This window comes from Callorhinchus milii, unplaced genomic scaffold (genome assembly GCF_018977255.1).
Source record: "Callorhinchus milii isolate IMCB2004 unplaced genomic scaffold, IMCB_Cmil_1.0 Scaffold56, whole genome shotgun sequence".
NCBI lineage: Eukaryota > Metazoa > Chordata > Chondrichthyes > Chimaeriformes > Callorhinchidae > Callorhinchus > Callorhinchus milii.
In genome coordinates, this window is record NW_024704797.1 from 340,195 (window position 1) to 351,995 (window position 11,801).

At 55.2% G+C, this 11,801-nt stretch overlaps 1 protein-coding gene across 1 annotated transcript; it reads right to left on the bottom strand.

Moving 5' to 3' along the window:
• Positions 1 to 737: 737 nt before the first annotated feature.
• LOC103171967 (UDP-glucuronosyltransferase 2C1-like) lies at positions 738 to 7,300 on the bottom strand. The gene is given in 3 exon segments (XM_042345524.1): positions 738 to 2,248; positions 2,251 to 3,582; positions 7,140 to 7,300. Coding segments are annotated over 3 exon segments (1,665 nt in total). The 5' UTR covers positions 7,153 to 7,300; the 3' UTR covers positions 738 to 1,928.
• Between the last annotated feature and the right edge of the window lie 4,501 nt (positions 7,301 to 11,801).

The window sequence follows — 11,801 nt, forward strand, 5'->3', positions numbered from 1 at the left end:
TTTCCAAAAAATATGTCTTATTTCTGTTTTTAATAAAAGTGTCATTTTGTGGTTTTTTTTAAATGGTGGATTCTCTCTCTCTCTGTCTCTGTCTCTTACACACTCACACTCTCTTACGCACTCGCACACACTCTTTCACACATTCTCTCACTGTGTCTCACTCACGCTCTCTGCTTTCTCTCTCACACTCTGTCTCTCACATACACTCTCACTCTATCTGTTTGTCCGTCTGTCTTGTTCTGTGTGTGTCTCTCTCTGTGTGTGTGTGCAAGCAAGCGCAGGCATGCGCGTGTGCAGGGGTGTGTGTGTGTGTGCAGGTGTGTGTGTGTGTGTGCAGGTGGGTGTGTGTGCAGCTGTGTTTGTGTGCAGGTGTATGTGTGCAAGTGTGCGTGTGTGTGTGTGTGCAGGTGTGTGTGTGTGTTCAGGTGGGTTGTGTGTGCAGGTGTGTATGTGTGCAGGTGTGTGTGTGTGCAGGTGTGTGTGTGTGTGCAGATGGGTTGTGTGTGCAGGTGTGTGTGTGCAGGTGGGTGTGTGTGTGCAGGTGGGTGTGTGTGTGCAGGTAGGTGTGTGTTTGCAGATGTGTGTGTGCAGGTGTGTGTGTGCGCGCGCGTGCACAGAGACACCGCTGTGTGCAAAACAGCTGCTGCATTTGCCAGCAAAAAAAACACAGTCACTACACCCACCGCCGATTCCTTGCGAAGCGCTCCTGACGTGAAAGATGACACGTCAAATCCAAGTGATTATTATTGTTGTTTATTAATAATGTGCAGATATCAGATGCGGTAACCTTGATCACCACAAGATGGCAGGAGTGATAGTGACATCCTTTACCCCTTTACCCCCTTCCTTATCACCTTCCCCCACTCCCTTACCAACCCTTCCCTCCCCTCCCCCGGAAGAACCGTGGCTCCATCTGGGCTCAGGGACCAGGCAACAGAGACAGAGAGAGACAACAACAACAATTTACATTTGTATAGCATCTTTCAAGACACAGAGAGACACAGAGAGAGACCGCGACAGGTGAAACTTAATGGCTACTGTAATCTGAGGTTAGGATTATGTAAGCGTTTTGCAGTGTGGTTTAATATGGAGGCCTGGAGAAGTGACCGGGATCCTGAGGAGAGAACTGGACATAGGGCTTGAAGCCTGGGTCTCAGCCCTTGAGGAGAGACCTGTATGTGGGCCTCGAGAAGGAGCCTGGTCTTGGGCCCTGAGGAGAGGCCTCGAATGAGACCTTGAGGAATGGCCTGGAATTAAGACCCAAGCAGAAACCTGGATGTAGGACCTGAGGAGCAGCCTAGGATGCAGGCCTTGAGCATTGGCCTGGTCTTGGGCCCTGAGAAGATATCTGAAGCCAAGCCTTGAGGATAAACCTGGATTCGGGCCAGAGGAGAGATGCGGACTGTGGCTTTGAGAACAAACCTGGACTCATACCCTGAGGAGAGACCTGGACGTGGGCCTGGAGGAGATACCTGGTGCGGAGTGGCCTGGAATAAGATCCTGAGGAGAGAAGCCAAGACAGAGGTATCTCCCTGAGCAGAGACCCGGGGCTGAGACATTGAGGAAGCACCTGGTCTGGGATCTTGAGGAGAGACTCGGACCTTGAGGAGTGGCCTGGAATGAGATCCTCAGGAAAAGACTGGCTGTAGGTCCTGAGGAGACACTGGTCTGGGGCCCTGAGGAGATCTGGGACTGAGGCTTTGAGTAGGAACCTAGACATAGGTGCAGAGGAGAGACCTGGAATAAGGAGAATTCTGGATTGAGGCCTTGAGGAGTGGCCTGGAATAGACCCTGAGGCCAAGCCTAGACTCCAGGCCCAAGGAGATCTAGACAGAGGCATTTAGGAGACATCTAGGACTTGGGCCTTGAGGAGGAACCTGGTGAAAGAAGGGAGGGGGTTTCATTAATGGACCCTCCCTCTATGATTATTACTCCGCTTTCTCCTTCCTCGCCCTGCAGCAGGACCTGACCAGCAGCCTGAGGGCGAGAGCGGTGAGGAGCAGGAGGAGACAGGCGGTGAGGAAGAAGGTAGCCAGGATATCCAGGGAGTGGTAGACCGCCCAGGGCAAGTCCAGGCTGGCCGATCTCAGGTGAGGAGCCCCCTTGTGTCTGAGCACAAACTCAATCCAGAACATGGCCCTATCCAGAGGGGTCTCGGGCTGGTCTCTGTGCAGCTCCGAGAGATGTCTCATGTTCTCCCTGTACGAGGAGTTCTGCAGGACATCGCTCAGGGCCTCCAGGAAGGTCGGGTCTCCAAATGGGTCACGTCCACTACTCTAGCCGCCCCTCGGGCCTCCAGCCTCACCAGGTTGTCAAACTGGTCGAAGATGAGAGGGATCCCGAGGACTGGGACCCCGTGATAGATGGCCTCATACAGACCGTTGGTGCCACCGTGAGACACGAAGGCCACGGTCTTGGGGTGTCCGAGCAGGTCGTTCTGCGGGACCCAGGGCGTCACTAGGGTGTTGTTGCCCACCTCCCCCGGAAGCTGACCCGGAAACCTCCACACCACCCGCTGAGGCAGGCGGGCGAACGCAGAGGCTATGTTGAGGAGCAGGTGCTCAGGTAAGTCAGTGACCAGTGTCCCCAGGGACATGAAGACCACCCCATGTGGCCCGGACCCCGCGACAAAGTCCTCGAGGTCGCGGGGCAGGGGCTTGGCCGGCCGGCACTGGAACCCCCCCACGTACACCATGTTGGGCATGGAGGGCCGCGGGAACTCGAAGACAAAGTCCACTCTCATCAGCCACAGGTCAGCCGAATGGACGAGGCTGGTCAGGTCCACCCCAGGACCCAGATACTTGTGGCAGAGCTGGTCGTAGCTGGGGTGGACCATGTGCTGGGCCAGGAGGATGCCGGTGAAGTACTGGATTGCGTTGCGGAGACGCTGGCGGTAGGACATGCGGTCGGTCAGGCTGGTGCTCACCAGCGGCACATAGGAGATGGGGGAGGGGGCGATGAAGTAGTGCCCATCCCCGACGGTGAACCACCGGACGTTGTACACCATCGGCAGCTTCAGCCGGTGGGCGAGCATCAGGCCGGTGGGCAGCAAGGGGTCGGTCAGCAGCAGGTCGAAGCCGGCCTTCTCCAAGCGCCTCAGCAGCTCCAGGTCCTCGAATATGTTGGAGATGAAGGCTTGGACGTGGCTGTGGGTGTCGGCCACCATGTCCGTGATCGCCTGCGTGAGCCGGAGGAAGGACAGAGGGGTCCTGCCGTGCTTGCGGATCTCCAGGTTCCTGACCACAAAGCGGGAGATGACCTCGTGGTTCTCCATCACGCCCAGCTTGCTGTCGGAGTGGACGGTGAACGAGTGGTACATGTCGGACTTCTCCTTGATGTACCAGCTCGTGGAGGAGCGCAGCACCGTGAGCTGGTGACCGCGAGCTCGCAGCGCCTCCATCAACACCTTCATGTTGATCCAGTGGCTCCCGTCCACGGGAACCACCAGGATGTTGCTGGCCTCCGCGAGCGGGAGGAGGGGCCCCAGCGATCCCAGGGCCACGGCCAACACCATCAGGGACCTCCTCCTCCTCCACCGGCCTCCGTCCATCCCCATCTCCCTCCCGCCCGGCGTCTCCATCGCTGTCGGGCAAAGATAACGAGAGCAGTAAGGACAAGCCCGGCTTAAGACCCGGCGCCCGGTCACGTCGTCGAGACGTCTCGGAGCGCTTCACGGGACACGCCGTAAAGCGTAGTGACGTGTGCGTGCGTTCCGCGGCCCGAACGCGGCAGCCCATGGCGCCCGGCGACGTCGTCCCCACAAACCGCCGTGGGGTGGAAGCCACCGAATTAGTATTGATGTTGTTTTGAAGGGATGATTACCGCCCGGAAAGCGATCCCCGATGGACCGACAAGCGGGTTCCCACCGGCAAAAACACAGGCGTGTGCGAGTGTCCGCGTGGCGCGAGGGAAGGATTTGCCCCGACCTGCCCGGGAATCGAACCCAGGGACCTCTCGCAGGACTCCGAGAGAGGGGTGAGTCGTCTTTCTCTCTCTCGCGCGCTCTCCTGTTGTCAGATATATCCCCCGGGCTCTGGTAACCAGCCGTGTGTCAGCTCGGCTCAGGTCGCTCTCTCCCTCTCTCTCTCTCTCTCTCTCTCTCGCTCGCGCCTCCGAGCCAGAAGGTTGTGGGTTCAAGCCCCCCCCCCCCCCACCACACACACACACACACATGCACACAGACGCACAAACAAGTCAAGGGACAGTCGTGGATTGAGTGACTAAATTATTATTTTTTGGAGGGCTTATTACCCTGGAAAGCGATCCACCAATTGGCGAACAAGTGGGTTCTTACTGACTGCGGGTTAACAGTGCGCCAGTATTTGTGTGTGTGTGTGTGTGTGTGTGTGCGTGTGTCTGTGTGTGCGCGTGTCTGTCTGTGTGCGCGTGGAGTAAGGAAACTTGCCTCAGGTTTCACCGGGAATCGAACCCAGGTCCTCTGGCTCGCGAGCCGAGGGCTCTAACCCCTGAGCTACGGGGTCTCCATGCGAGTTGGAGCCAGGCTGCGGAGGGCTGAGGGGGGTGTTGAACCCGATCCTCTGGGGCGTGGGGAGCCAGTGGAGCCGGGCGAAGGTGGGGGTGATGAGAGGAGCCAGCAAACACCTAGCGACTGAGCCAGACTGACACCCAGCGACTGAGCCAGACTGACACCCAGCGACTGAGCCAGACTGACACACAGCGACTGAGCCAGACTGACACACACACAGCGACTCAGCCGGGCTGACACCCAGCGACTGAGCCAGACTGACACCCAGCGACTGAGCCGGGCTGACACACACTCACAGCGACTGAGCCAGACTGACACCCAGCGACTGAGCCAGACTGACACACACTCACAGCGACTGAGCCAGACTGTCACACACACATAGCGACTGAGCCAGACTGACACACACCCAGCGACTGAGCCAGACTGTCACACACACATAGCGACTGAGCCAGACTGACACACACCCAGCGACTGAGCCAGACTGTCACACACACATAGCGACTGAGCCAGACTGACACACACCCAGCGACTGAGCTAGACTGTCACACACACATAGCGACTGAGCCAGACTGACACACACACACACTCACAGCGACTGAGCCAGGCTGACACCCAGCGACTGAGCCAGACTGTCACACACTCACAGCGACTGAGCCAGACTGACACACCCATGGACTTTGTGAAATGGGATTTGTTGACAGAGTTAGTGCAATCAGGTTGTAAACTATAAGGAAGATACCTGCATTTACAGCTCAAAATATTCAAACCATTTCAAGCATTATTGGGTAAAGAGATAAAGGGCATTGGCTTGATCATGGCTCGATAGTGTGTGTGTGTAGTGGGGGGTGTGGGGGTGGAGTGGGGGGAGGTTTAAAGTCTCATCCAAACGGCAGCATCTACAACAATGAGTCTCTCTCTATCTCTCCCTCAGCACTGCACTAGACCATCAGCTTAGACTATACAGGTTCAGAGTTCCCGACCTGTGGGGGTGTCAGGCGAGCTCAGCAACTGAGCCAAACTGACTGACACACACACACACACACACACACACACACAGCGACTGAGCCAAACTGACTGACACGCACACACACACACACACAGCGACTGAGCCAAACTGACTGACACGCACACACACACACAGCGACTGAGCCAAACTGACTGACGTACACACACACACACACACACACACAGCGACTGAGCCAAACTGACTGACACACACACACACACACACACACAGCGACTGAGCCAAACTGACTGACACACACACACACACACACACACAGCGACTGAGTCAAACTGTCACACACAGACACACACACACACACACTCACAGCGACTGAGCCAGACTGTCACACACTCACAGCGACTGAGCCAGACTGACACACACAGACACACACACTCACAGCGACTGAGCCAGACTGTCACACACTCACAGCGACTGAGCCAGACTGACACACACAGACACACACACTCACAGCGACTGAGCCAGACTGTCACACACAGACACACACACACACAGCGACTGAGCCAGACTGACACACACAGACACACACACTCACAGCGACTGAGCCAGACTGTCACACACTCACAGCGACTGAGCCAGACTGACACACACTCACAGCGACTGAGCCAGACTGTCACACACACACACACACACACACTCACAGCGACTGAGCCAGTCTGTCACATACTCACAGGGACTGAGCCAGACTGACACACACTCACAGTGACTGAGCCAGACTGACACACACTCACAGCGACTGAGCCAGACTGTCACACACACACACACACACACACTCACAGCGACTGAGCCAGTCTGTCACATACTCACAGGGACTGAGCCAGACTGACACACACTCACAGCGACTGAGCCAGACTGACACACACTCACAGCGATTGAGCCATACTGACACACACACACACACACAGCGACTGAGCCAGTCTGACACACACACACACAGCGACTGAGCCAGTCTGACACACACACACACCGCGACTGAGCCAAACTGACACACACACAGCGACTGAGCCACACTGACACACACACACAGCGACTGAGCCATACTGACACACACACACACACATACACAGCGACTGAGCCAGACTGACACACACACACAGCGACTGAGCCAGACTGACACACACACACAGCGACTGAGCCAGACTGACACACACACACAGCGACTGAGCCATACTGACACACACACACACAGCGACTGAGCCAGACTAACCCACACACACACACACACACACACAGCAAGTGAGCCAGACTGACACACAGATTCTCCAAAACCATCTGAGAATTTCCAGCCTCCCACCTACATATGGAAATTCTCAAGCTACATTGTCAGCTCAAACCGTCCTTTGGATGAGATGCTAAGCCGAGGTCCCAGCTGCCTGTTCAGGTGGATGTTAAAGAAGGGAGGCTCTCTCTGGCCGGGCTGGGCTGCCATCAGCAGTGAGTGCCCTGGAATATACGCGGCTCCTCCCGGCTCAGGAACCGGGGCTAGAGACCGTCACACAGAGAGAGGGCTCGATCCCCACACTCCCCCACGTTCTCAAACATGTCACCCTGGGGCCAGTTCAGCTCCGAGGAGACCCTACTTGACCCACCCCCCCACCTTGGTGAATAGGAACAGAGATAGGGTCGTACCTTTGGCTGCCATGTTTCCGAGTGAAGCAGTCAGTCTGAGCTCCTGTGTGGAATGAACCTTTGTGATGTGTTATCAGTGTTATCACCCGGTGTTGGATTATGTCCAGTCTATAGATAGCCTAAGGCTGATCCCAGTGTTAGAGACAGAGGAGAGCAGTGAGACTGATCCCAGTGTTAGAGACAGAGGGGACAGTGAGACTGGTCCCAGTGTTAGAGACAGAGGAGAGTAGTGAAGCTGATCCCAGTGTTAGAGACAGAGGAGAGCAGTGAGACTGATCCCAATGTTAGAGACAGAGGGGACAGTGAGACTGATCCCAGTGTTAGAGACAGAGGGGACAGTGAGACTGATCCCAGTGTTAGAGACAGAGGGGACAGTGAGACTAGTCCCAGTGTTAGAGACAGAGGAGAGTAGTGAAGCTGATCCCAGTGTTAGAGACAGAGGAGAGCAGTGAGACTGATCCCAGTGTTAGAGACAGAGGAGACAGTGAGACTGATCCCAGTGTTAGAGACAGAGGGGACAGTGAGACTGATCCCAGTGTTAGAGACAGAGGGGACAGTGAGACTGATCCCAGTGTTAGAGACAGAGGGGACAGTGAGACTGATCCCAGTGTTAGAGACAGAGGGGACAGTGAGACTGATCCCAGTGTTAGAGACAGAGGGGACAGTGAGACTGATCCCAGTGTTAGAGACAGAGGGGACAGTGAGGCTGATCCCAGTGTTAGAGACAGAGGAGAGTAGTGAAGGTGATCCCAGTGTTAGAGACAGAGGGGACAGTGAGACTGATCCCAGTGTTAGAGACAGAGGGGACAGTGAGACTGATCCCAGTGTTAGAGACAGAGGGGACAGTGAGACTGATCCCAGTGTTAGAGACAGAGGGGACAGTGAGACTGATCCCAGTGTTAGAGACAGAGGAGACAGTCAGACTGGTCCCAGTGTTAGAGACAGAGGAGAGTAGTGAAGCTGATCCCAGTGTTAGATACGGAGATCACTAGATATAATATAACTAGCCCCGTCTAACCAGGATAACTGGGCAAGCGGGTTTGATACCAAATCACATTTCAGTTGGCTGATTGCTACCCACCCACTGGATGCTGGTTCAACACCCAGTGACAGCCACAGTAACGCTCCTCTACACTGTGCGTCCACACTCCCAGGTCAGGGTTAGAGACACAGTAAAGAGAGAGAGTGAAACAGTGTGTGGACTCAATCCCCACATTCTGTCATTCAGCCTCACACGGCACATTATTATTATTGTAAGAATTATCCTCCCACCTCAATACGGTCCCTTTCATTCCCCCCTCGGGGAAGGACGTCTCAAAGAGCTTTGCAGTGTTTCGCCATGAGGTGTGGTGACTGTGCGTTTGGCAGGCAGTGACGTCTCCACAGAAAAGCCAAGAAGCGAGCAAGGGAATGGTTTTATGTGTCGGCCAGGACACCGGGAGAGAGAGAGAGAGAGAGAGGGAGGGAGAGCGAGACAGAGAGAGAGAAACTCTCCTCTTTTCCCCTCTGTACCTAGACTTAGATACGTGCTGAGCTCGTGAGGGGACGGAGGTTGGACACCAGTAGATTGCGCAAACAACCTCACGGTCAGATAAGATGTGGAGCTTTCAACAAAGTAACGTGTGGAAGTCACTAAACCCACCGCACCCTGAACTGGGTTTCAAGGGTCAAAGAGAGCTCCAGGTGCTGTTGTAAACACCGACATAAAGGAGTCCTGTAGATTAGCTCAGTGGTTAGAGCCTCGCCTCGCACGCCATGGACCTGAGGCGGGTCAAGGTGAAACCTTAGACAAGTTTCCTTAATCCGACCGCACACACACACACACACACACACACACACACACACCCCCCTCTGTTTACAGCGGTAACTAGGAACCCGCTCGTTAGCTGATTGACCCATCACTTTCCGGGGGTCACAATCCCTCCAAAAAATTGGTCGCTTCATCCCACGGCTGCTTGTGGGGACGGCGCTGAGCGCACTCGGCTGCCGCCTTTCGCCAACAGAACACACAGTCACTCCACTTTGCAGTGTATCCCGTGAAGCGCTTTGAGACGTCTCGAAGACGCGATGAGGCGCCGGGGGTCCAACGCCGGGATTATTACAACTGTGTGTTTGTACGTCCTCGTGTGAGAGAGGGAGAGAGAGAGAGAGAGAGAGAGAGAGTGGGGGCAGAGAGAGAAATAGAAAGAGAAAGAGAGAGAAACTCTCTTTTCCACCCGACAGTGCTGTGGGAGGAGATCTTTAGTATTCACCTTGAACAGGTTTAACATCTCTCTCAATACGTCTCTCTCTCTCTCTCTCTCCCTCTCCCCCCAGCGCCGCCCTGGAGCATCAGCTTAGACTGTGAGCTCAAAGCCCCGGACGTGAGTGAGTGAGTGTGAGTGAGTGAGTGAGTGTGAGTGAATGCATGTGTGTGAGTGAGTGTGTGTGAGTGAGTGTGAGCTGTGATTTGTTATTGCTGTATGTAGGTGGTAACAGCCTCTTCACCAAAACCAAAACTCCAAGTGGGTGAACCTTGTTCCCTTAGCAACTCGAGAATTATTGCACCTCATATAATTACGCTCTCTCTCTTTCTCTCTCACATTCCCTCTATCTCTCATTCTCTCTCTCTCTCTCCCTCTCTCCTCTCAATCTCTCACTCGCGCTCTCTCTTTCTCTCTTTCTCTCGCTCTCTCTTTCTCTCTCTCTCTCTCTCTCTCTCTCGCACACGCTCTCTGTCTCTCTGGAATGCGCTCTCTCTCACACTCATTGTGAAGCGTAGTGACTGTGTGTTTTGCGGGTAAGAAGGCGGCGTCCTCACACACAGCGACTGATTTTATCTGGGGGGGGAAATTGTCAGCTAGGACACAAGGAGAGAGAGAGAGAGAGAGAGAGAGAGAGACCCCCCCCCCCACACACACACACATCACCCCCACAGCGCTGAGTGGGGAGATCTTTAACGTCCGCCCTGAACAGGGCACAGACGGGGAGTGAGTGAGGTTTAACGTCTCTGACAATACGTCCCTCTCTGCCTCTCTCTCTCTCTCTCTCTCTCCCCCCAGCGCTGCCCCTGGAGCAGTACAGGTTCCGAGTCCCCCCGGGGTGGGTGTGTGTGTGTGTGGGTGAGTGGGTGGGTGGGTGTGTGGTGTGTGTGTGGGTGGGTGGGTGCGCGTGTGTGTGGGTGGGCGGTGGGGGGGGGCGGAGGGGACTTGAGCTCAGAACCTCCTGACTCGGAGGCGAGTGAGAGCAAGAGAGAGAGAGAGAGAGAGAGAGACTGAGGCAGGCAAGCGTCGACGAGGCTGGCAGTGCAGGGGTTAATCTACGCCAGCACATGCCTGGCTCACACACTGAGATGTCACACAGAGTGTATAATTACACGCACTCTGTGTCAGGAGAACATTTCTGTGCCTCGAGGCTGAGTCAAATGCCGAGGCAGAGGCACCACAACCGGGGAGCAAAGCGATGTTATTTACAACCCCCCCCCCCACCTCCCCCATTCAAAGCGCTTCGCGGGGGGCGTCGCTGACTGCGTGTTTTTCGCGGGCGGCCCCCGTCTTGCGCACAGCGACGTCCCTGACACACAGAGCTGTCGAGCCAGGACACCGGGGGAGAGAAGGAGAGAGAGAGAGAGAGAGAGAGAGAGAAGCGCTCCCCTCTCTTTCCCCCCACCCTCCCCTGGTCTTTAATGTCCGCCCTGAGCAGGGCACGGACCGGGGGGAGTGAGTGAGGTTTAACGTCTCTGACAATGCGTCTCTCTCTCTCTCTCTCTCTCTCTCTCTCTCCCGCCCCCCCCCAGCGCTGCACTGGAGCATTAGCTTAGACTACACAGGTTCCGAGTCCCTGATGTGTGTGTGTGTGGGTGTGTGTGTGGGTATGTGTATGAGGGGGTGGGGGGGGGGGGGAAGGTGCGCAAACCCACAACCTCCTGACTCGAAGGAGAGAGAGAGAGAGAGAGAGACTGAGTCATGGGCTGACATAATGTCAGCTGTTTTTAGGAAGAGTTCGGGGGGAAAGAAAGGTTCATAGAAAAAAACAGAGAAGGATTAAACCAGATATAAATGAGATAACGTTTGATAAATGGCTTTTAATATGACTGTTCAGCTCCGTCTGTATCAATCACACATCCCCTTTGGTTGTGAAATGCATAAACATAATTTATCTCATTGAATATTCCCGGTGTGATGGACTCCAGCCTGTGACACAGTAAAGCTCCTCTACACTGTGCGTCCGTCCACACTCCCAGGTCAGGGTTAGAGACACAGTAAAGCTCCTCTACACTGTGTGTCCACACTCCCAGGTCAGGGTTAGAGACACAGTAAAGCTCCTCTACACTGTGCGTCCGTCCACACTCCCAGGTCAGGGTTAGAGACACAGTAAAGCTCCTCTACACTGTGTGTCCACACTCCCAGGTCAGGGTTAGAGACACAGTAAAGCTCCTCTACACTGTGCGTCCACACTCCCAGGTCAGGGTTAGAGACACAGTAAAGCTCCTCTACACTGTGCGTCCACACTCCCAGGTCAGGGTTAGAGACACAGTAAAGCTCTACACTGTGCGTCCACACTCCCAGGTCAGGGTTAGAGACACAGTAAAGCTCCTCTACACTGTGCGTCCACACTCCCGGGTCAGGGTTAGAGACACAGTAAAGCTCCTCTACACTGTGCGTCCGTCCACACTCCCGGGTC